Consider the following 24,034-nt stretch of genomic DNA (forward strand, 5'->3'; position numbering starts at 1 on the left):
AAAGGCTGGAAGTCCGTCCATCTGATGGCACAAGAGGAAGGGGGCCCAAGGGAGGAGCTGCTATCCTCTCCTGGGTCCCGTGAGGGGGCAGCATCTGGAAAGACGTGGGGGCCAGAGAGGACTGCGATTGGTGCCTAGGGCTGCTCTTCTCCCTCTCGGTCCCTCAGAGCCCTGCCTGCCACTCACAGGTGTGAGATGCTGCCGGGGGGAGGTGGGGGCAGAGGAAGGGCTCTGCTCCTTTCTCCCGGTGCTAAAAATCTTTTTTTATTTAAAACTGGTAGGCAGAAGTCCCCGAATGCCTGACACAGCAGAGAGAGAGAGAGAGAGAGAGAGAGAGAGCATAAACACACTTTCTAACCCTGAGACCCAGCTCGAGGCCAGACAAACCCTTTTAATATCCTTATTCTGGATCCACTTAAATGGAAACAGCCTCTGATATTTTTAGCCGCTGCGTAATCGAAGTAAAAAGGAAGAGGGAAACGTATATTTTTGTCTCTCCTCATTAGGATAAGAGAAGGAACTGCTCATTGGGTCCTAACGGAGTCCCAGCCGGGAAGAGAGGAAAACGCCCAGGAGTCCCCATTGGCTCCTCCTCTGGCCCAGGCAGGATTTAAACCCAGGGAAGGAAGCCAAGAGAGAAAGCAGTGGGACAGACCAGCGCCGAGGTCTGCAGTGAGAGGGGCCCGGCTCACAGCGGGCGCAAGCGTCGGAAGTGGTGCCCAGCAGTCTCCCAGGTAAGAGTGGCAGCTTTGCCGGGGAGAAGGAGCAAGGTGTCCAGTGGGGAAGGTCCCAGATCTGGGCCCGAGGACCCACCAAGGCAGTATAATCAGCCGCCCACCAATCCTGCAGTCAAACCGGAGCTGGGAGCTGTCTCGGGACCTGCGCACCACACCCGCAGCCGGGCCACTTGGTGCCCAGCAGGGAGGCATCTAGGTGTCCTCTCACCTGGCCCGATGCAGTCTGCCTTGGACTGGATTCTACCTGGAGGGGCCAGTTTTTGGCTAAAATGTCTCCTTTAAGCTGAACATGTCCTCGTCTCTTTTCTTTGCTGACTTTTTTACAACGTCAAAGCCCTTTCTCTGCGGTGGTGGCGATGGTGGAGTGATTTCGTTTCTGTTGTCTCTCACTGTTCTTTTACTTTCTAAGGCGGAACTTACTGTTGTGATCAAGAAACTTCGAACGTTCCCTTTTCTGCCTTTTGTGTGTACCAGTTAGGATGACGTCGCGTGTGCCTTGGGAAGGCTTTGTGGTTGACCCGAACATTTACTTCTGCAGGTTTTAATGGTTATTTGTAAGAGGACAAGGTCTCTCTCCCAAATTCCCACTCTATTACCCTCACAATGCCTCAAGGAAAATATTTTTGAAATATTTTAAGAAGCGACGTGGTAGGCTAGTTTTTGGAGGTCTGACCTCTGCTTTATTAGTTTTTGTGTTTGGGATGGAGTCGGGGGAGAAGAGGGAAAGGGTGAGTGAGAGCAGGCGGGGTGTTTACTGGGAAGCATGAGAATCGTGTCTTGCTTATACAGGCACTAAAAGAAGAACAAGTCTCACCATGAAAGTCACAAACTACCCACATCGGGACACTGATGAGCCACGGTGCCCAAAGCCCACTAGGTGTTTGGAGAAACCGAGCTGTCGCCGAGGTATCCGAGACACCTGCTCAGCCAGTGCTGGGCCCTGGCAAGGATCATGCCTTGGGGCATGTGGGTGTGTGTTGCAGAGCCAGGGTCAAGGGGACAGTGTCTGCAACCGACCGCCCAGGAGGAAGAACCCCTGCCGGTCTTACCCACGACTCTGAATCTCACGGAAGCTGCAGGCAGGTCCTTGTGGGAGGAAGCCATTCCCTCCTGCTTGAGCTGAGGAGCCTCTCCAGTGCCTAGCTCGGAGCCTGGCCCCGCCCCGCGCTAAGAGAGGCAGCTCCCAGGACTGCCTGGGCCCCTCGGGTGGGCCCCACTAAATTAGCAGAGTGGGGAGAGACAGTGAGACCTGGACGGGGACCCTGTGAAGCCTTGTCACACACAACCACATTTTTCATTCTTGCCCACACCCAGCTGTCTTGTGTCCCATATGGAATCCCCAACCGAAGAGTTCAATGTCACAGAGACTTATGTACTTGGTTCAGCTGGAGTCTGGCCCAGAGAAACGGTGCTGCCTTGCACATCGGACGCTCTGGCAAACACAAAGAGGAAGACACAGAGGTGGCATGGGCTGCCCACGTCTTCAGTCCACGATGAGCGGAGCCAGTGCAGCCTTCTTAGGTACTCAAGAATGTACTTAGGTAATCTCCTGGACCAACTATTTGGGTCAGAAGAGCCCAGAGTCTCCCAGGGCTCCTGGTTGTGTATCAGTGGCAAAGTGTACTCGACAGGGCCAAGGAACAAATGACAAGTTTGCCAGTGACATTTGCGATGCCGATGCCTCACCAGCCACTCAATTCCCGCATTTTCCTTCATGGTTCAGTGCTGTCTACCCTATCATTTGGGGACAGAACATCTTCTTAAGTGATTCCATTGGAAACCCATCCTAATGCAGTGTTTCTAAAACCCAAAGCAGTTCTCTCATTTGCTTGTGGTTAATTGCAAAGGCAGGATGAGCTCATAAGGGAACTGGAGAAAACCCTGAATTTAAGTATAAAGGTCTGTAATAGTGGCTACAAATTGGCAACAGCTTTCTCTGGGGTAAGTGGTACTCTTGTTTCCCTCCGATGGAGGGAGCGTGTCCTTCGGAGAAAATGAGGTGACTTAGAGACCATCCAGGCCTGGGGCTGGAGAAGACCCTTGGGGTTCACAGTCCACCCTTCTGCCCTGGCCAAGGCCCCTGCAGACCGAAGTCTTGGTGATGCTGGGATTTAAGAAAACCCTGCAGGCCTGACTCCTCGTGTGCCTCTGACCCCACCTTCCCACACCTCCCCAGGCCTCTCTTGAAGTCAGAATTAAAGTCATGATCGGCCTTGATAAAACTGACTCTCGGGCACCGGGCTTCCTGCAAGTGGCTTCCCTTTGCTTAAACACCCTTCTCCCAGTGCGATACGAAGCCTCCGCCCTGTTTTCGGGGTGGTGGTGGGGGAACCACTGCTCCATAGAGTCATCACCCCTGCTGGGAAACGCATCATCCTGCCTTTCTCTGGATGAAATGTGGGCCCTCGGGGCTCCCTCCCACCCTGTGGAGGGGTCTGGTTTGCTGTGGAGTCATGCCTTCCTTGTGCTGCTAACACGGGACATCTCGGTCTGCCACAGTGGCTTCTCCTCCGGCTCCTCACCCTTGACCGAGTGTTGAGGATCTCCCCAGTCCCATCTTCTTTCGAGCAGTCACCTTGCCCAGGAAAATCTGAGCTCAGCGGGTGGAATCCGAGAGGCTGTCATTAGCCCGGACATCTTGCTGTAATTACGACGGACAGGCGACCTCCAGGCAGGCTCCGACCAGAGTTTCTGGAGTTTCTCATATTCCAGTCTTCAAGAACAAACAGTGGGAGACGGGGCTGTGGCAGCCTCGCTGTGGTTTATGGCAGGACTCCATGGTGTTCTGCATTCGTTCAGAAGTTTTCCTGAAAACCATCTGCACTCATTTATGTCTCAGTGAGTGAGTCTGGGGCTGGATGGTAGGAATGAGCCCAGGAGCTCACTTTATAGCTCTGTTGTCGCCTGGAAGGAGACTGCACAGGGAAACTTGGGTGCCACTGTGAATAAAGTGGGTGCTTCAGAGAGCAGTATGTGTTCCTAGTGGAGATATAGAAACACACAGCTGGGTTATCTGAGACGGTGCCTGGCTCTGAATCCATGGCCTTGCGCTCTTTGGTGGCATAATCAGGGCATGTTTTCCCTGCCTGGGAGCCATAGTTGCCGTCTTCAGGACTAAGTGCCGTGTTTGGGCGTGACTGTTCCGTCATTGGGCTGGGCATTTTAGGTTGCAAAATATCATTTTTTATGCTATACTTACCTCCATCTCACTCTACTAGTCCCCCACTGCCACATCACCTGGCCAAAAATCTCAGATTCCCAAGCTTTTATGGTTGCTTTTGGTCTTAGAACTGGTCGGCTCTGGGGCAGGCCTTTGGTGCAGTGGTTAAGTGCCTGCTTGGCATGCCTGCATCAAATATCTGAGTGTCTGGATTGAATCCCAACTCCACTTCTGATCTAGCTTCCTGCTAGCATATCTAGGGAGCCAGCAGATAGTGGCTCAATTGCTTGGGTCCCTGCCATCTGCAAGAGAGATCTGGATTGAGTTCTGGGCTTCTGGCTGTGGCTGGATCCAACCCTGTCTGTAGCAGGCATTTGGGGAGTGAACCAGTGGATGGTTCGCTCTCTCTCTCTCTCTCTCTCTCTCTCTCTGTGTGTGTGTGTGTGTGTGTGTGTGTCTCCTTGGTCTCTCAAGCAGGTCACAGCTTTTCTTCTCCCAGCCCAGGCCTGATGCTGGAACTGCAGACAAGTGCAGGGCAGGGCCCGGGGTGGGGGTGGCCTTGGCCTCCTTCTACTCCTCCCTGAGGTGCATGGTTGCTCTGGGTCCCGCCCCCACCCCCACCCCCAGCTGCTGCCTGAGGTGTGTGTGTGGGGGGGGGGGTGGGAAAGAGGGCAGGGGTGCTGGAATTCCCCATCCAGCTGTGGCATCTCCTCCCATAGCCTAGAGTTACCCACTCCTGCTGTGCTGTGGGCCTGCCCTCCCCTGGCCTGTTTGTGCTCAAAGACTGTGCGTGGAAGATGAGGGTGGGGGAGGGTGGGAGCCATCCCGCCCTCTGGCCCTGGGGGAGCTGGGAGCCATCCCGCCCTCCCATAGCACGGGAGGCCCACTTCTCCCATTGGCCAGGGAGGCAGAACCTAACCTCCTGCCTGGCCAGGGTCTCCTGGCCTGACTGACAAACCAGGTCTCCCTTGCACCAGAGGATCTGCGGAACAAGGCCCCAAGGTCCTGTCCCTAAGGGGCTGACGGCCTAGAAGGGAGGGAGATGAGCTATAGCCAAGAGTAACCGCAACATGAGCTGGGCCACGAAGAGACCCGCAGCGAGGGGTTGGTCACGTGGCCATATTTCTCTGCTTAGCAGGAGATCCAGTTTGCAGCTGGGGTGAGGCAGGTGGACGGGAGAGAAGGCTTCCTGGAGAAGCAGAGTTTATGAGAAATGCTGCTGGTGTACAAGGGGACATTGCAGGGCAGACACTGGCCTCGGGAACAGTGAGCTTGGCCTGAGGACTTGCCCTGCCCTTCCCGACTGTGGTCCCAGGATGCTCTGACTCCTGACCCTCAGCTCCACCCCTGTGCAGACGTTGTGGGGACAAGCGTGGGCTCTGGAGCCAGCTTCCCCGGGCTCAAGTCCTGCCTCTCCTCGCAGTACGCCTGTGGGTGTTGCAGAAGCCTCTGGTGGGTGCCCTTCATTCAAACAGGCACCAGAGACAGTGGAGGATCAAGCAGTTTATTAGCGCCAGCGGGCTCAGCTGGAATCATTTCTTGAGCACTAAGCGACAGTCCCAAGTTTCTTACAGTATTTATAGTTCATCAGTATCACACCTTAGCTGCTACAGCTTTGGTGGGTTTAAATTGCAGCCTACGTGGCCTAGGACCACACTTCCAGTGGTTGGTGATCTGTTATGTTTGTAAAAGAGATGAGGGGGCCAGTGCTGTGGCACAGGTTAATCCTCCGCCTGCAGTGCCGGCATCCCATATGGGCACCGGTTCTGGTCCCAGCTACTCCACTTCTGATCCAGCTCTCTGCTGTGGCCCAGGAAAGCAGTGGAGGATGGCCCAAATGCTTGGGCCCCTGCACCCTTGTGGGAGACCTGGAAGAAGCTCCTGGCTCCTGGTTTTGGATTGGCCCAGCTCCGGCCGTTGCAGCCGTTTGGGGAGTTAACCAGAGGATGGAAGACATTTCTTTCCGTCTCTCCGTCTGTAATTCTACCTCTAAATTAATAAATAAAACCTTAAAAAAAAAAAAGAGGTATCAGGGGCAGGTTTATTAGGACAGATTCATGACAGGAGTTACAGAAGCAGCACTTAGGACTTTGCCCTCCCTGGACCAGAGAACGGGGGCAGTGTCTTCACTAGTTAATCGTAGCAGCCACTTCTCAAGGTCTGTGTGTGTGTGTGTCGGGGGGAGGGCGGGGTCCACTTTTCTTTCTTTGCGGCTGCGGCCGTGTCTCCTCTACATGGGTGAGTCATGTAAGGCAGCAGTGCCTCAGTTTCCTGATCTGCAACACAGGGGTAATCACAGCGCACTCCACAACGTTGCTGTGAGTTCTGAGTTAATGTGCGAAACACTCTGACTACTGCCTGTCCCGTGCCAAGTGCCTGTGTGCTGCTCTTGCTACTGACCTTAGGAAGGAGAAGGAGAACAAAGCAGGCCCTCCACACCTGACACCTGCTCCTCTTAGACACGTGCAGGTGAGCCTAGAAGGGCAGGACAGGGCCTCCAGGTGGTGTGGAAACGAGTAGGCAGGAGGCAGGCACGTGCACTGTGAGGGCGAACCGGGAGCCAGTGCAGACCCACGGTACAGGGCGTACGGGTGAATTCTCCCTGTGGTCGCCTAGAATCCGGTGTCCCTCTCAAACGCCCCTGACTGGCTCTCGCATTTCTCTTGGATGCAGGCCTCCTGGAGGGTCTGCTCCCTGTCTCCCCAACGATGCGTCCCCAGGGGCTGTGCAGCCTCCGCTTGGGGCTCCTGCTGGGCTCTGCGCTGCTGGTGGCATCAGCCCCCGCCACCCCGGAGCCCCACAGTTGCAGCAACCAGGACCAGCAGGTGACCCTCAGCCACACCTACAAGATCGACGTGCCCAAGTCCGCCCTGGTCCAGGTGGAGGCTGACCCTCAGCCCCTCGGCGACGCAGGGACTTCCCTCTTGGCCCCGGGAGAGGCCGGGGAGGAGCAGAACATCGTCTTCAGGCATAACATCCGCCTTCAGACACCACACAAGGGCTGCGAGCTGGCAGACAGTGTCCAGGACCTCCTGGCCCGGGTGAAGAGGCTGGAGGAGGAGATGGCGGAGTTGAAAGAGCAGTGCAGTGCCCAGCGCTGCTGCCCAGGAGCTGCCGGTGAGTTCCCCACTCGGTACTCGCGCGGCAAACCCTGGTCGAGGGCCGGCCGCGTGCCAGCTGCTCCTGCAGCTTCAGGAGCACCGAGCCTGGAGCACGCCCCCTCTCCTTCTGGGTTTCCTCGGGGTGGGGGTGCAATGGTGCTTGTCCCTGCTGCTCATCCGTTTGCTCAGTGGTACTGGCTGCAGGAGGCTTCCGGCAGCCGGAGCAGGGAGGGACCAGCAGTTCTTGGGAAGGGTCTAGACGCTGGGGCCAGCGCTCCCCGATGGGCATATTAGCGGAGACGCTGACCTGTGGCTCCTGTCTGCATTCACAGCGGGAAACAAAGGCACACAGAGGGAAGACGGAGGGTTTTGGAGATGGGCAGGATTGGGTTCAAATCCCAGTTCTGCTTCTTTTTCGGTACACCTTTGGGCAGACTCTTTGAAGTTCCCTCAACTGTAAAAGGAGAGTAATTTGATCAGTTAGTGTCGTTCTGAAAATCAGACATGGTGTATTTCTGTGTTCCTGGCCCATAGTGGATATCCAGCGAATGGTGACCATTTGATGAACGTTAAAGCCCTGAAATTTGATTTCACCAACATCAGTGAGGGTTCCTCCCCCTCCCTCCCCACCTTTTTGAAAACATAAACTGCACAGGCCGATCCAGATGCCATGAGTGGTACTTTGGCACAGAAGAAATCGCTGAGGTTAACAGCACCTCCTGCGAATGCAGACACAACTGGGCCCCGCGGACACCCCCGCGAGCATACAGCAGCTCGGAATCTTCTGGGGGGGGGGGCCCACTTCGCCAACTTCCTTTTTAGGACAGAAAACTTTTCTGAGAAGTAGGAGCAAGGGCTGCACTGGCTGGCCAGACCTCCAGCTGGGAGCAGATGGCCGGCTGGGGTCAGCGACGGCAGCCTGGTCAGGGCCCTTCTCCTGCCCTCCTGCCCACGATTGAGCCCGCGCTCTTGCGTTTGGAGCTCCCGTGGGTCCACTTTCCCAGGCTTCTGCACGGCTTGGTAGGCAGGGACACGCTCCAACCAGCCAGGATAAAAAATTCTCCCTGTGGTCCCCACCCCACCCCCCACCCTGCCTCCCTCGGGAGCCCCGCCCCTTGGAGTCACCCTAGAAAATCAGAGGGGGCGCGTCCGGGAGGATTTCCCTCCCCCAACCCCAGCCTTTGTTCTGCCTCCCTCCCAGACCTGAACCACCACTGCAGCGCCCACGGCACCTTCTCCCCGGAGACCTGCAGCTGCCGCTGCCAGCCGGGCTGGGAGGGCGCGGCCTGCGAGCGCCCCGCCTGCCCCGGCGCGTGCAGCGGCCACGGGCGCTGCGAGGACGGCCGCTGCCTGTGCGACGCGCCCTACGTGGGCGCCGACTGCGCCTCGCCGGCCTGCCCCGGCGACTGCAGCGGCCACGGCGCGTGCGTGCGCGGCGTCTGCCAGTGCCACGAGGACTTCACGTCGGAGGACTGCAGCGAGCGGCGCTGCCCCGGCGACTGCAGCGGCCACGGCTTCTGCGACACGGGCGAGTGCTACTGCGAGGAGGGCTTCCTCGGGCCGGACTGCGCGCAGGGTGAGCGCCCCGGCCGCCCTGGTCTCCACGGGGCCGCCCCTGGTCTCCACGGGGCCGCCCCGGACCCTCAGCTGCGCGGTCAGGCGCAGGGCCGGCCCCTGGCCCGCTCACCATCCCCCCAGCGCTGCGTAACACGCAGCCTTTCCCGGATTCTGACTCACGGGCCGGCCTGAAATGTGCGTTTCTGGCAGGTCCCCAGGAGCCGGGGAGGCTGCGGAGTGGGGCCTGGTCTCCGAGACCGCTGGTCTCATTGGTGATCTGAGCTCTGTGTGTGTGGTGAGTCTGACTCTCACCCAGGCAGTGACTTCCCTTCCCGAGGGCGAGGGGAGGAGCCAAGCGCAGTGCCTTGCACAGGTCTGCACCCTCCACCCTGACCATTGATGTAGTGCTACAGAGGAGGTGCTCGGTTACTGCTCATCCTGCTACAGTGCTGTACAGCAGGTGCTCAGTGCTCATCATTACAGTGCTGTACAGCAGGTGCTCAGTGCTCATCATTACAGTGCTGTACAGCAGGTGCTCAGTTAGTGCTCATCATTACAGGAGAGGCTCAGTTAGTACTCATCCCGTTACAGTGCTGTACAGCAGGTGCTCGGTTAGTACTCATCCCATTAAAGTGTTACACGGCAGATGCTCAGTTAGTACTCATCCTGTTATAGTGCTATACAGGAGGTGCTCAGTTAGTACTCATCTCATTACAGTGCTGGACAGGAGAGGCTCAGTTAGTACTCATCATTACAGTGCTGGACAGGAGAGGCTCATTACTCCTTATCCCATTACAGTGCTATATAGGAGGTGTTCAATTAGTACTCCTTATCTCATTACAGTGCTACACAGTAGGTGCTCAGTTAGCACTCATCCCGCTACAGTGCTATACAGGAGAGGCTCAGTTAGTACTCATCCCATTACAGTGCTATACAGGAGGTGCTCAGTTAGTACTCATCCCGTTACAGTGCTATACAGGAGGTGCTCAGTTAGTACTCATCCCGTTACAGTGCTATACAGCAGGTGCTCAGTTAGTACTCATCCCGTTACAGTGTTATACAAGAGGTGCTCAGTTAGTACTCATCCCGTTACAGTGCTATACAGGAGGTGCTCAGTTAGTACTCATTCCATTACAGTGCTGTACAGCAGATGCTCAGTTAGTACTCATTGCATTACAGTGCTATACAGCAGGTGCTCAGTTAGTACTCATCCCATTACAGTGCTATACAGGAGGTGCTCAGTTAGTACTCATCCCGTCACGGTGCTCCACAGCAAGTGCTCAGTTAGTACTCATCCCATTACAGTGTTATACAGGAGGTGCTCAGTTAGTACTCATCCCATTACAGTGCTCCACCGCAGGTGCTCAGTTAGTACTCATCCCATTACAGTGTTACACAGCAGGTGCTCAGTTAGTACTTGTCCCATTACAGTGCTGGACAGGAGGTGCTCAGTTAGTACTCATCCCGTCACAGTGCTCCACCGCAGGTGCTCAGTTAGCACCCACCCCCTGGGCTGCCGTGGACCTGCCCCATTCCTCACCCTCCCCTCCTGCTGTCCTGCAGTGGTCGTCCCCCAGGGCCTGCAGCTGGTCAGGAGCACAGAGAACTCCCTGCTGGTGAGCTGGGAGCCCAGCAGTGAAGTGGACCACTACCTCCTCAGCTACTACCCGCTGGGGAAGGAGCTCTCTGCGAAGCAGATCCGGGTGCCCAAGGAGCAGCACACCTATGAGATTCCCGGGCTGCAGCCTGGAACCAAGTACATCGTCACCCTGCGCAACGTCAAGAAAGACGTGTCGAGTAGCCCCCAGCATCTGCTCGCCACCACAGGTGAGGGGCAGCCGGGCAGCCTGGGTCTAGTGTCCTCTCCCACGTTTCCCTGCAAACAGCCTTCGGGAGTGAGTCTGCTGTGGGCTTTGAGATGCGAAAACCGCCAGTGTGTGGTCTTGGTTCTGGAGAGAAGTCCGCGTTCTCTCCCCGCTGCTACTCCCTGCGCACTGCGCCCTGCAGCCTGCGGTCCAGCCTGCTGGGCTGGGCTCCGGGGTCCTCTCCGTGTCTGAGATGAGTATGATCTCATGGCCCTGTACCTCCACGCAAGCAGCCACGGGCTACACGGCGGCCTCAGCCCCACCCGGGGCTTCCAAGGTCATTCAGCTGGTCCAGATCAACAGGGGTGTGTGTGTGTGTGTGTGTGTGTGTGCTGCAGGGGCCAGCTCTGTTAGATTTATCTCAGCAGGCGTGAGGACACACACAGCCCTGGAAGGAAGTGTAAGGAAAAGCTGTACAGTGCAGGTGGGGTTTGCGTGGTGGGACACTCTGGCACTGCCAGGCTGAAGGGGCCAGGGGTGGACCCAGAGAACGCTGTAGGAAGGTGCCGAGGTGCCTTTGGTGGAGGGATGCGGGTGGTTCACGGGACCCCCAGAGGGAGGGAGTGGAGTCTGTCCTTGGAATTCTCTCCTACCCTCTCACCTGCTGGGGAGACCCTCTGGCTGAACCAGTGACCGCAGGGCTAGGGGTCCTGGTGACTCCGTTCACAGAGATCCTAACTGGGATATGGGGCAGGGGGTGGCAGAGGCTGGAGCTGCAGAGAGGGGGTCCCCCTGCATGCCCCCAAACGCCACTGAAATGTTCACAAGGACAAACATCAAAGCAGCAATGCCCACTCTCCTCGTTTGAAACCCGCGTTTGCTCGTGAAAGCAGCTTGGATCTCAGTGAGTTTGGAGAAAGCTGCCCTGAGTGACTGAGCCATTCCCTCACTCAGCACGTTTTGATGGATCACCTGCTACGTGCCCGGGCATGGGACTGGCTACTGATGGTCTGTTGCCCTGCCATCCTGCGCTGTGCCTTGTGGGAGATCCAGGGAGATCCCGATGGCCAGGCCTTTGGAGCGCGCTGTCTTCAGGAAGCTTTGCTACCTCTCCTTTGTGGGTGGCGGAGATGGGGTGGGGTGGGGTGAGGCGAGTCAGAGCTGGAACGGCTCCCGGAGGCTCACTGCCTTGTAACTGGCTTCATCAATGCCCTGCAGCCCAAGATCCATAGGAACCCCCTGTAGTTGACCATGTTGGGCTTGCTGATGATTTCGGCGTGAGAGAGCCCGCACCATGGAAAGCTGTGGGGTGTTCCAGTAAGAGGGTGTCAGGAGGGACTGGTTATAGAATTTGGGGTAATTTGGGGAAGTTTTTAAAAAAGGATGTTATTTGTTTATTTTGAAAGGCAGAGCTACAGAGAGGTAGAGACAGAAAGATCTTCCATCTGCATTTCTCCCCAAATGGCTGTGATGGCCAGAGCTGGGCAGATCCCAAACCAGAAGCCAGGAGCTTCCTCCAGGTCTCCCACGCGGGTGCAGGGGCCCAAGGACTTGGGCCATCTTCTACTGCTTTCCCAGGCCATAGCAGAGAGCTGGATCAGTAGTGGAGTAGCCGGAACTCGAACCGGTGCCCATATGGGATGCCAGCACTGCAAGCAGTGGCTTTGTGTTCTATGCCACAGCGCTGGCCCCTGGGGGCAATTTTAAGAAGGCAGGGATTTGCTTTGGATTAGCAAAAAAAATGGGAATTACTCTGTGGTTGGTGAGCTTGGTGAAGCCTAGCTAGAAGGAAGGAAGAGGGGCCGACGCAGTGGCTCACTAGGCTAATCCTCCGCCTGCGGCGCCAGCACACCGGGTTCTAGTCCCAGTCGGGGCGCCGGATTCTGTCCTGGTTGCCCCTCTTCCAGGCCAGCTCTCTGCTGTGGCCAGGGAGTGCAGTGGAGGATGGCCCAAGTGCTTGGGCCCTGCACCCACATGGGAGACCAGGAGAAGCACCTGGCTCCTGGCTTCGGATCATCGCGATGCACCGGCCACAGCAGCCATTGGAGGGTGAACCGACGGAAGGAAAACCTTTTTCTCTGTCTCTCTCTCTCACTGTCCACTCTGCCTGTCAAAAAAAAAAAAAAAAAAAAAAAAAAGGAGGAGGGAAGAGGAACGGGAGCTACAGCTGCCGCTGGGCAAGAAGAATGAAGTGCAGACGCCCATCTGTCAGGAGAGGGGACGCCCAGTCCTTTATGCGGGGTGGACAGCGGGCACCACGTGTCTGTTCAGACATGGGCACAGGGTAGCTCTATGTCCTTGAGTCTGCGTGGTCAGAGAGGCTAGTCTGGAGTTGACATTCTGTGAAATGGTTTCTGCCCAACAGGAGGACACCCAGCCCGAGCGGGAGCCAGGCTACCTCCCGCCAGCAGGAGCTCGCTTGCTTTCTCTCTCTGTGGTCCGTGGCTGCTTTTGCACACAGATGGAACAGTGTCCAGGCTGCCGGGAGTCACAGGGACATGTGTGCTAAAAGTCCTAGCGACCCTCCTTGGCATCTCGCTTTAGGAACTTATGTAAACTCCCACAAGGCTGAGGTTTGTCTTTCTGTCCGGCCTGATTCCAGTTGAAGCCGTTCTGATGTGCTCCCAAGGGGGCCTCCGACGCGCAGACACTGAGAGATGCTTGTCCCGTCGTGGCCGAATGTTCTCATTAAGCCCTTTCTTTCTCCTCTGCCAGTCCCTCCCGATTCTCCTAAGCCATGGGCGACTGCTTCTGAGTCACTTTCAGTGTTCGCCCCTGACCTGTCCCCCAGGGAATCCCATTTCTGAAGGACGTCTAGGCTGGCAGGAGGGAGGAAACGCCTCTGCGAGCCGCTGTCTCTGTGCCAGATGGACCAGGGACACCAGAGCAGGGCAACCTCGAAGTCGCTGAGTTCGCAGCCTCACGAGGCACACACTGTCCCACGTCCCTGACAAGTGCTCAGCCGGCCTGGGCGGCAGAAAAGCCTCCAAGGAGTTGAAGGGGGAAGGGACTTGGCTTCCCTGTTCCACACTTTAAGCTGGGATATGGCTTTTGGTGTTCAAAGTGCTCCCCGAAGATCCTAACTCCCCCATCTTCCTCTCCCCCCAACCCCCGTTTCCCCCCCGAGCATCGCATCATCCTCATTATCATGTCACGCTCTCCTTTCTGAGTGGGAGGGGGATAGTTTAGCTGTGAGCACGTTCCTGTGCGTGTGTGCAGTGACTCCTCCCTCGCAGGCAGAACCGTGGGGCAGCAGAGCCCCAGGTGGCTGGCGAGGTCCTGCACTTGTGCAGTGGGAGCAGGAAGGGCACCAGGAGGGACCTCGCTGAGATTCACCTGCTGTGTGGTTTTGCTCCGAGTTAATACTTAGAGGAGGGCTTGAAAGACGGAGGGAGGAGCCGGTTGTAATGGCACTGTTAGCTCTAAGTTTGGAGTGCGGTTCCCCGCATTTACATGGAAGGGCCTAGGCGGCTCCTCCGAGGTTGCAGGGGCCCTGTGGCTAAAAGCGGGGAGTCTAGTTCAGCACGTCTGAGCTCTGGCTGGGAGGTGTGCGCTGCTGGCCCGAGAGGTGGGGTTTGGGCTTGACCCGGGCCAGTGTGGGCAGGGAGGGCGGTGTGGCATCGGGCGGGATGGGTGAGCAGAGGTCTCCCAGGCTGGCCTCCGTGGAAGCTTTGAAAGCCAGCAGCTTGGGCGCTAGTTGAGTAGCTCTAAGGGACAGCAAGGCCTGTTCCCCACGTGCAGCCGATGGCCTGTTAGGGGCCCGAGGACCCTCTGCCGTTCACCACGTCTGCTTTGCCCTCTGTGCCCCCTGCCCCAGATCTGGCTGTGCTTGGCACTGCTTGGGTGACCGAAGAGACGGAGACCTCCCTGGACGTGGAGTGGGAGAACCCCTCGACGGACGTGGACTACTACAAGCTGCGGTACAGCCCCTTGACGGGGCACGAGGTGGCTGAGGTCACGGTGCCCAGAAGCAGGGAGCCCAAGAGCCGCTATGACATCACCGGTGAGCGCCCGTGTTGGGAGGGGAGCTGTCGGCTGCAGATACTGAGGGGGTGAGGGGGCGCGCTGCGAGTCTGGGGACGTGGGAGTTGCACCGGCAGCTCCCAGCCATGAGCCTGCTCTGGAGGCCTGCAGACTGCGTGCAGCCCACAGCTGGAGGCCCAGAGCCCCTTGTTAACAGATTCCCCGGCTGCTGTTCTGCCAAGTGAGCTCACCCTTCTGAAGACCCTGCCCGGGTCCTGGGGAAGATGTGATGCTGTGCAGACATGCCTTTCGGAGGAGCTCTGCGTGTGTGTGTGTGTGTGTGTGTGTGCACACGCGGTGCTATGGAGACACTGAGACTGGTTTCTGGAAACCAGTTGTGTTAGGAGGCCTGGGTCGGGGGCTCCCGGTCCCGGATGTCTGAACTAATGCCATGGAGGGCTAAGAAGCAGGGGTGCAGAGACGGGCCAAGTTTTGCAGAGTTTGACGTTTTCTCCACTTTAAGGAAAGCAGTAGACCATCGGAATGCCTAATGAGGCCCAGGGCCCGGAAGGGGGCCCGGGTAGGGCATTGGTGGTCTTTCCTCCTCTGGCGCCCCGTTCTGCCATCCCACTCCCTGGGTTCAGTGTGGAGAGGGAGCATCCTGGGGTTCCCAGTGTCAGTGCAGTGGGAACAAAAGTGTGTGTGTGTGCCTCACTCGCGTTGGGTTGCCTGTATTTTGTGACAAGAGCAACAACCATTCAAGTTGCTTCTACAGGGAAAGAACTCTAAGGGCAGGGTAGGGGTGGGGGGGGGGAAGGAGGGCAGGGAGGAAAAGGGGAAGACAGTCTAGGCTAATTATCACAATGAGAGGGGAAGGAACTTTGGCAGGAAGACCGTCGAGCAGTAAATAAAATCCAGAAGCAAAAGCTAGGTGCCCCAGCAAAGTTTGGGAGCTCCATGGCCCTCAGCTCACCGCCCGGGGCCTTCTCTCCTCATCAGCAGGGCCCCTGCGTGGTGCCTCCCATCCGTGGGTCCCACAGCTGTCTGTCCACCCAGAGACAGAGCGTGGCTACGGGGAGGGGAGCAAAGCCCCTCAGCTCCCCCTCCCAGGAGAGCTCCGGGGAGGGCTGGCAGTGGGGCTGTGTGTGGGAGGGGAGCCCCGAGCGCAACCTCACGTCCAGTGCTGCTGCGTGTGTGCAGGTCTGCTGCCTGGGACGGAGTACAAGATCACGGTCATCCCCATGAGAGGAGAGCTGGAGGGCAAGCCGATTCTGCTGAGCGGCAGGACAGGTAAGAGCATTATCTAAACGCAGGGGATGTGTCCTTTTTTTTCTGGCCACACCCGTGTTTTCCTGATGGCCACAATCAGGCAGTCGAAAGACTGAAGACCCAGGAGGGGAGTGGGGTGAGAAGTGTCACTGTGTTCCTGAATCCGCGTATGTGAAACTTGTATACCTTAACTAAACTTTTAAACTAAACTTTTAAAAAATGATTAAAGGCCCTCACCTAGGAGTGGCGGCATTTTTAGCATCTGTTTGTTGAGAAAATATTCAATGACAAAGCATTGTGAATCAGTAGTTTCTGATACCAACTTAGGATTCGTTGATCAGAACGGAGTCTGAAGACATGGTGGAGTGTATCGCAGGAGGTCCTATTAGCTTTCAGCTTTTAGAAGGGGCTTTGCATTTCCAGTCTTCCGGGGAAGATTTCTCATTCTTTCCCGTTCAGTCGTGTGTGTGTCTGATTAGGATGCTGAGAATAAGGGGCGATGGTGTGAGAATCCAGTTCGTTATTCCAGCCACTTAGCCGACTGCGTACTGGAGTAAGAAGTTATCGCGGGGCAGTTACAGAGCGTCAGCTGTAATTCCCTCTATAGATGAAGCTCTGCAGACGCAGCCTGCCCAGACAGCAGACTAGTGAAGCACTTAGTGGCTCGGAAAATGCCAAGTCCTTGCTGTTCGTGGCTGTCTCTGTAGCTGCAAATTAACTGAGAGCTTACTGTGGGCCAGGCATCAGACTGGCTAAGCACTTTCCACGCATTCTCTACTGAGTTCTCACAGCAGTCCTAGGACACAGGGCCTATTACTGTTGCTATGGCAACCACAAGACACCTGAAGGTCAGGGGGTGACTCAGAGCCACCCAGAAGGGAAATGACAGAGCTGGAATTTGGACCCAGGAAGTGCAAGTGTGCCCACTTTTACCGCCTGTAAGAGACGGACACTTTGTCTTCCCGCCCACAGTCCACACCAGATGGAACCTTTGCCCTGTGATGAACAGATTGGGGTGGTGGAGTTTCTCTGCACAAGTCTCCATTATTATTGCGTGTCCTAAGATTCAGTCCCGCTCTGGCACCGTCTTCTGGGAGATAGTGTTGCATGCCATAGGGAGTCTTACTCCCACAAGATTGTCCTTATTTCAGATGTCAGGGACAAGTGCCAGGTTGTCATCTGTACTTCCGACCACCTGGCTACAAATGACAGGTTTCTTGGGCCTGCTCCTTGGGTTCTATTAATTTGGAAGAGGAGTCACAGGACTCAAGGGAATTCTTAGGTTTACCCATTTGTGAGGGGGTCTTCATGGTCTTGAAAAGTGTGTGTTTGTGAACACACTATGTGTGGATCTCAGATATTTTTTTTTGCACTAAAGTAAACAATTTCATTTAAAATTGTTTATTGGATTTATTTGAAAGGCAGAGAGACAGTGAGAGGAACAGATATACAAAGATCTCCCATCTACTGACTCACTCCCCAACATTTGTTTATTTCACTTGTTAAAATACAAATTCTTAAAAAAAATAAAAAAATACAAATTCTTTTTTTTCTTTTTTCTTTTTTTTTTTTTTTGACAGGCAGAGTGGACAGTGAGAGAGAGAGACAGAGAGAAAGGTCTTCCTTTGCTGTTGGTTCACCCTCCAATGGCTGCCGCGGCCGGCGCGCTGCGGCTGGCGCATCGCGCTGATCCAAAGGCAGGAGCCAGGTGCTTTTCCTGGTCTCCCATGGGGTGCAGGGTCCAAGCACTTGGGCCATCCTCCACTGCACTCCCGGGCCACAGCAGAGAGCTGGCCTGGAAGAGGGGCAACCGGGACAGAATCCGGCGCCCGACCGGGACTAGAACCTGGTGTGCCAGCGCCACAAGGCGGAGGATTAGCCTAGTGAGCCGCGGCGCCTGCCTAAAATACAAATTCTTATCTATTAGTTTTATTTGTTTGAAAGTCAGAGAGAGAGAGAGAGAGAGAGCGCGCGAACGAAACACCCGAGTCTCCATCTGTTGGTCCCCTCCCTAAATGCCTACAATGGGCAGACTGAGTGAGAGTGGCTGAAGTCAGCAGGTGGAAGTCCATTCTACCATACGGGAGCCAGGGTCCCAAGTACTTGAGCAAACAACCGCTCTGGTCTCTTCCACTTACCAGTCACCCAGCGGAACCAGTGCCACCAAAGGGCAGGGATCGGCTGAAAATCCTCACCCTGTTCACACACTCCAAAGGCCTGGGGCCCCTTGCCAGAAGGCAAGGCTTCCGAAGGGGTCACTTCCAAGGGCGGCGAGCGCAGGCTGGGCCCGAGGCTGCAGACTCTTCCCTTCCCCGGGGAGAGCCCCTGGGTCTCCCCCAGGCCCTCACAGCCACACGTGGTGCTTCACGTGGCAGGCTGCAGACTGGGAGGCCAGGAATTCTGCGTCCTCGGTTTCTCCGTCTGGAAAATGAAGGGTTGGACTAAACAATTTTGAAGTTCCGCCTCTTGTTTTCGCTGTGTTTATTAATAGCTGCCATGGACGCTGCCTTTCTCCGAAGCAGAAAGCACAGCGGGTTGGCTTTGTTGGAACGTCACAGCAGAGCTGGGCCTGTCGTAATCGTGAGCAGCCGTCCCACAGCTTTCCCTCTGGGACTGTGATAGGAGTAGCACGCTGGCTTCTTTCAATATCTTCTCACTTTTTCCTGACTCCCCAGTGCAGGGTTCCTGCATGGCCCGGCCCCTAGCGCTGTCCCTCCCAGGCGTGTTCTTGTGGGGGGCTGAACTCCTGTGAATCAGGACTCCTGTCTCCCACACAGCCACCCAGCGCCCGGAAAGGGGTACTGGTCTCCATCATCGAGTGACCACGGCGTTGTGGTGGGCTTCTGTGTACCCTGAGTATCTCTGGTCTTTATAGCAATGTTTCAGGCACTCTAGGTTCCATTCTATAGACGAGGAAGTGGAGAGCTACGAAGCTGAGGAGATTCAGGGTGAACTCTCGACCAGCTGAGCTGCGGTTGGGGCGATGATAATCTTTCCAGAAGCAAGGTGGACGACGACAGGCCGAGGGAGGTTGGTCTCTCTGAGTACATCTAAGTGGTGCCTTTTGAATCCTTTTGCTGTCACACCAGAGGGACAGTAGAGGAGGCCATCGAACAAAGAGTGTAGCCCCAAGGCACCTTGAAATCAGTGGCAGAGGCTCCAGCCCCAGCTCTGTCCACAACTTCATGTTCCCGTAGATCCTGCATGTGCCGTCTTCTGCTGCACCAGCTGGCTGACCACTGTGATGGGAGAACTCCGTGCCTGCTGCCTGTGGCCTTGTGCTGGAGCGGGGCCTTGCAGTTGGGTGTCACAGCGTAGACTGAAGACAGTCATTCCCAACCCAGCTCTGTAGCGGATCTTCTTACAGAGTGAAATACTCTTCCTTGTGGACGCAGCTCCTGATTCATCGCTTCTATATATTCTGGTTTTGCAAATTAGATCCCTTTGAAGTGCGGCTGCCTTTTATTTTAACACAAGCACTTGAAAGTGAGTCCCACCTGTCAAGCCTTACAAGTCCTGCCTTAAATCTCTCGGACTTGAATGGCCCGGAGCAAGGTCCCACCACGGCTGCTGGCATCCAGCAGGTGGGCGCTGCAGCCTGAGGAAGAAGCTGGGACCAGGGTGGAGAGCTTGTTTTGTAGTTGAGGCTGCAGCTGGTACTTATCTAGGCTTTGGCCGCCTGCCGCAGCTACTGAAAAGCTTGGTTACGTGGAAAAAACCCATTTAATGATGCCCACGTCCCTTCCTGGCAGGGAGGGAGGTTTTGGCCTTGCAAAGTTGGCCCCTTCCAGCGCTGTGGTTCTGTCTCTGAGGGCTTGCTCTTGTTTCTGTATCTTGGTATCTGACTGAGAATGGCCCAGGACAGAACTCTGAAGAGACCCCTGTTTCGGTGACTGTTGTTGGGGAACTGGGAGAGAGAAGGAGGAAGGAGTCAGAGAGCCATGAGTTCCAGGCTGGCTCCGTGACCTGGCAGAAGTCACGTCTCTTCTCGGAGCCTAAGCCTCCAGGCCGCCTCTAACCAGGCACAGGGTGACCCTTTTCCCTCCCTACTCTTCAGAACCAACGTGCCTTTTCCACGTTCTGCTCCGACCTTCGAGTGCCCCAGGGCTGGTTGCTGTGGTGCCCATGCACTCCTGGGAATGTGACGGCTCTGCCCACGCAGGCAGGCAACACCGGCTCTGCCAGCATGTGCTGTGGGCCTGGAAGCTCTGTTCCTGGGCTTGAAATCCTTGTTTATTTATTTTCACTCACATGAAAAGGGGGGAAGGGAGAGATTGATTTTTTTCAATATATTTCCTAGTGTTTTGTCATATATGCTCTCTTATTTTAAAAGATTTATTTATTTATTTGAAAGTCAGATTTACACACAGAGAGGAGAGAGAGAGAGAGAGAGAGAGAGAGAGAGAGAGGTCTTCCATCCACGGGTTCACTCAACAGATGGCCGCATTGGCCAGAGCTGCGCCGATCCAAAGCCAGGAGCCAGGAGCCTCTTCCAGGTCCCCCGTGTGGGTGCAGGGGCCCAAGGACTTGGGGCATCTTCTACTGCTTTCCCAGGCCACAGCAGAGAGCTGGATTGGAAGTGGAGCAGCCGGGACTTGAACCGGCGCCCGTAGTGGATACCGGCACTGCAGGCGGCGCTTTACCTGCTACGCCTCAGCGCCAGCCCCTGATTGATTTTCTATACACTGGTGCACTCCCCACATCCTGCAACATCCAGGCCGGGTCAGGCAGAAGCCAGGAGCTTCCATCTGGGTCTGTGGGGGGCAGGGCCCATACACCTGCGCCATCCTCTGCTGCTTTCCCAGGTGTGTCAGCAGGGGGCTGGATGGGAAGTGGAGCAGCTGGGGCTTGAACCAGAGTTCCAATATAGGGTGAGGGGGTCCCAAGCAGTGGTTTACCCCACTGTATCACAATGTCTGCCCTTCCGTATGGTATTTGTTTTCCTGATGACACAATTCAACCCATGTGGGTGCAGGGCCCAAGCACTTGGGCCATCCTCCACTGCACTCCCTGGCCACAGCAGAGAGCTGGCCTGGAAGAGGGGCAACCGGGACAGAATCCGGCGCCCCAACTGGCACTAGAACCTGGTGTGCTGGCGCCACAGGTGGAGGATTAGCCTAGTGAGCCGCGGCGCTGGCTGGTCCCCCAGCTTTAAGTAGGAACCCAATGACTGTGGAATGAGCCAATGAAAATCATTCACTAGCTCAGTGATCTCCAGCACCTTATCTAACCTCTTTGACTCTCAGATATAGTTAAGGCTCAAAAAAATGCTAGCTGGATAATCTTTATTGAATTTACAGAGTAGTACATAGGAAATCTGATAACTGTGTTGTGACTGTGATATTGGATAAATTAACTTCTAAAAGCACCGGCCAGTGTGTGTTCATACATAGTTGATGTGCTACAAAGTAAGATGTGCTCTGGCCCTGGTGATGGAAATGCACACACACAGACCACTGCCACTGAGCCCGAGAAAGGTGCATTGTAGCTGATGTGAGAGAGTACGACTCGGTGAAATTTCAACTCCTCTCGCAAGCACCCTGGGTCAAGAGAACAAGAGAAGCATGGGAAGGAAGGAAAAATACTTAGGTGTCTGAGGCTCAGAAGCTGTTGTGAGTGTTCTCACCCCAACGATGCCAACCTGTGTGTGTGTGGGGGTCTGGGGGTACCTCTGCTTAGTTCTGTGCTGTGTCCTTGTCAGTGGCCTTGATAGAGAAACCCAGATGGCTCTCGCTTTCCACGCTGTCAAAGATAGACACTGGAAAGGAAGCTGAGCACGTGGGGTCCAAGGCTGCGTTATAATGGGATTTACAACATAAGTGTATAGCAAGGGTAGATGCTGAGTCCAGTGACCGCACTATACATGCGACAAATGCGGGCAGGTGGCTCACACGAGGTTCTCTGCCTTCGGAGTGCTTAAGAATTACTTGGAAAGTTCTGTTTCCTTCTGTTCCAGGGTGTTTCAACAAGCTCATGGAAAATGGAATTAAAAAGTGAATTTATTTTTCTGCAAAATGTTTTGTCAGCCATGCATATGAGGGCGTCTTCAGAAAGTTCAAGAAAATTCATAGTATGAAGATCTGTACGTGAATCTAGAATTGTTGTGTGAAAATAAGCTTATCTTTTTTTTTTTAAGATTTATTTTATGTATTTGAAAGACAGAGTTACAGAGAGAGGTAGAGACAGAGAGAGTTCTTCCATCCGCTGGTTCACACCCCAGATGGCTGCAATGGCCGGAGCTGCGCCTATCTGAAGCCAGGAGCCAGGAGCTTCTTCCAGGTCTCCCACGCAGGTGCAGGGGCCCAAGGACTTGGGCCATCTTCTCCTGCTCTCCCAGGCCACAGCAGAGAGCTGGATTGGAAATGGAGCAGCCAGGACTAGAACCGGCACTCATATGGGATGCCGGCACTTCAGGCCAGGGTTTTAACCCACTGCGCCACAGCGCCGGCCCCTCTTTTTTGTTTTTAAAGATGTGTTTATTTATTTGAAAGGCAGAATTACAGAGAGGGAGAGACAAAGAGAGCAAAGAGAGAGATCTTCCATATACTGGTTCACTCCCCAGATGGACACAATGGCCTAGACAGAACTGGGCTGAAGCCAGGAGCCAAGAGCTTCATGTGGGTCTCCAACAGGGCCCCAAGCACTTGGACGGTTCTCTGCTGCTTTTTCCAGGCACATCAGCAGGGGGCTGGATGGGAAGTGGAGCAGCCGGGACACAAACCTGGAGTTCCAGGTGGTGGCTTTACTTGCTATGCCACATGCCAGCCCCAACTTATCTTTTAATTCATTTTTCCCTGAGCTTCTTGAAGTATTCTCAGAGAGACACTCGGGCTCATCTGAGGCCTCCTGAAATGGAATCTGGTGGCAGTACGTAGCGAGTGCTTGGTTTTCACAAAGGTTGAGAACTTCTGGGTTAACCAGGGCAAGAATGAAACCAACTAAGGATTTTCTGAGGCTCCCAGGATATGTTATTGGGAAGCACACCCCTAGGATAGGCTGAACGCGGTGTTCTGGGTTGGCCTTTTTGAATGTCAGCTCCACATTGGCAGGGATCTCTGACTGATGTATTCGCTGATGACGTCAGAGTGCCATTGCATTCGCTGGCCCACTATGGCTGTTCAATGAGTTGTGAGATACGTGAACTGAATTTAGGGGATTTTTGTTTGAAAAGGGAAAGAAAGAATCACATCTAGAAGTGCCAGGTCTAGGAACTACAATTTGGAAGGAATCGGTAGAAGAGGTGAAGTTGTTTTGATTTCAGAAGAATTAAGAAGGGGAGAATAATAACTTCGTTTTTAAAGACTGATTTATTTGAAAGGCAGATTGGTAGGGAAGGAGAGACAGACAGCGAGATCTTCCATCTACTGGTTTGCTCCCCATGGGGCTCTAATGACCAGGGCCGGTGCAAGCTGAAACCAAGAGCCAGGAACTCCATCCAGGTCTCCCACGTGGCTGGCAGGGACCCAAGCCCTTGGGCCACCTTCCGTTGCTTTCCCGGCACACTAACAGGGAGCTGAATTGGAAGTGAAGCAGCTGGGGCTCAAACCGTGCTCTGACATGGGATGCTGATGTTGCAAGAGGTGGCTTAACCCTCTGTGCCCCAGCACTGGCCCCTGGTAACTGCTCTTGAAGGCTGACGTGATGGTCGCCGGGAAGAGGAGCTACTGTATTCTCTGTGTTGTCCTAGGATAGACACGTTTGGAGGAGGCAGACCTTGAGTGGCTACATCTGAAGGAGTTTTCTGAAAATGGATGGGTTTTTGGCTACCGGGGAGCCCTTTGTCAGTCTGGGGCTCAGGCAGAGACCAGTGGTCCGCCTGTCATGGGTGAATCCATGACCCTTTCACCTAATACTACACTGGATCACACTGATGAAGTAGACCTTTAAGTATCTGTGACTGGGCCAGCCCAATCGTTTCTCTAATTGTTTTCCTCGTGTGTTTTTATGAAGAAATTGATGGTCCGACCAACGTGGTGACTGATCGCGTGACGGAAGACACGGCTGCCGTCTCCTGGGACCCCGTGAAGGCTGACATAGACAAGTATGTGGTGCGCTACATCTCCCCTGATGGGGAGACCAGGGAGACGGCAGTCCCCAAGGACCAGAGCAGCACCATCCTGAGGAGCCTGAAGCCGGGAGAGGCCTACAAAGTCTACGTGTGGGCTGAGAGGGGCAGCCAGGGCAGCAAGAAGGCCGACACCCAGGCCCTCACAGGTGAGACGGCCAGGAGCCAGGCAGGTTGTCGCAGGGCAGGGGCAGGCTGGTTGCCGCAGGGCAGGGGCAGGCTGGTTTTGAATCGGAAGGTCGTTCGCCGGCGTCAGCTCTGTCATTCTTAGAGGTGGGAGAGAGGGGTGCACGGCAGTTATGAATTTCATGCTTATGCATTGCTTCCCTTTTTAACCTCGAATGATAAAGGTCAGACGTTTAATTGGATCCAGAAGA

General features: G+C 55.3%; 1 protein-coding gene across 1 annotated transcript in view; it reads left to right on the forward strand.

The window, feature by feature from the left end:
• The first annotated feature begins 473 nt into the window (after positions 1-473).
• The window catches only part of TNN (tenascin N), a 59,557-nt gene continuing 35,996 nt past the window's right edge, over positions 474-24,034 (forward strand). Inside the window, exons 1-7 of the mRNA XM_002715032.5 lie at positions 474-734; positions 6,571-7,014; positions 8,200-8,574; positions 10,119-10,382; positions 14,178-14,363; positions 15,524-15,613; positions 23,543-23,806. Coding sequence (XP_002715078.2) covers positions 6,606-7,014; positions 8,200-8,574; positions 10,119-10,382; positions 14,178-14,363; positions 15,524-15,613; positions 23,543-23,806 — 1,588 coding nt within the window. The 5' untranslated portion in view covers positions 474-734; positions 6,571-6,605. The remainder of the gene's footprint in view (positions 735-6,570; positions 7,015-8,199; positions 8,575-10,118; positions 10,383-14,177; positions 14,364-15,523; positions 15,614-23,542; positions 23,807-24,034) is intronic.

Source organism: Oryctolagus cuniculus, chromosome 7 (genome assembly GCF_964237555.1).
Source record: "Oryctolagus cuniculus chromosome 7, mOryCun1.1, whole genome shotgun sequence".
Lineage (NCBI taxonomy): Eukaryota > Metazoa > Chordata > Mammalia > Lagomorpha > Leporidae > Oryctolagus > Oryctolagus cuniculus.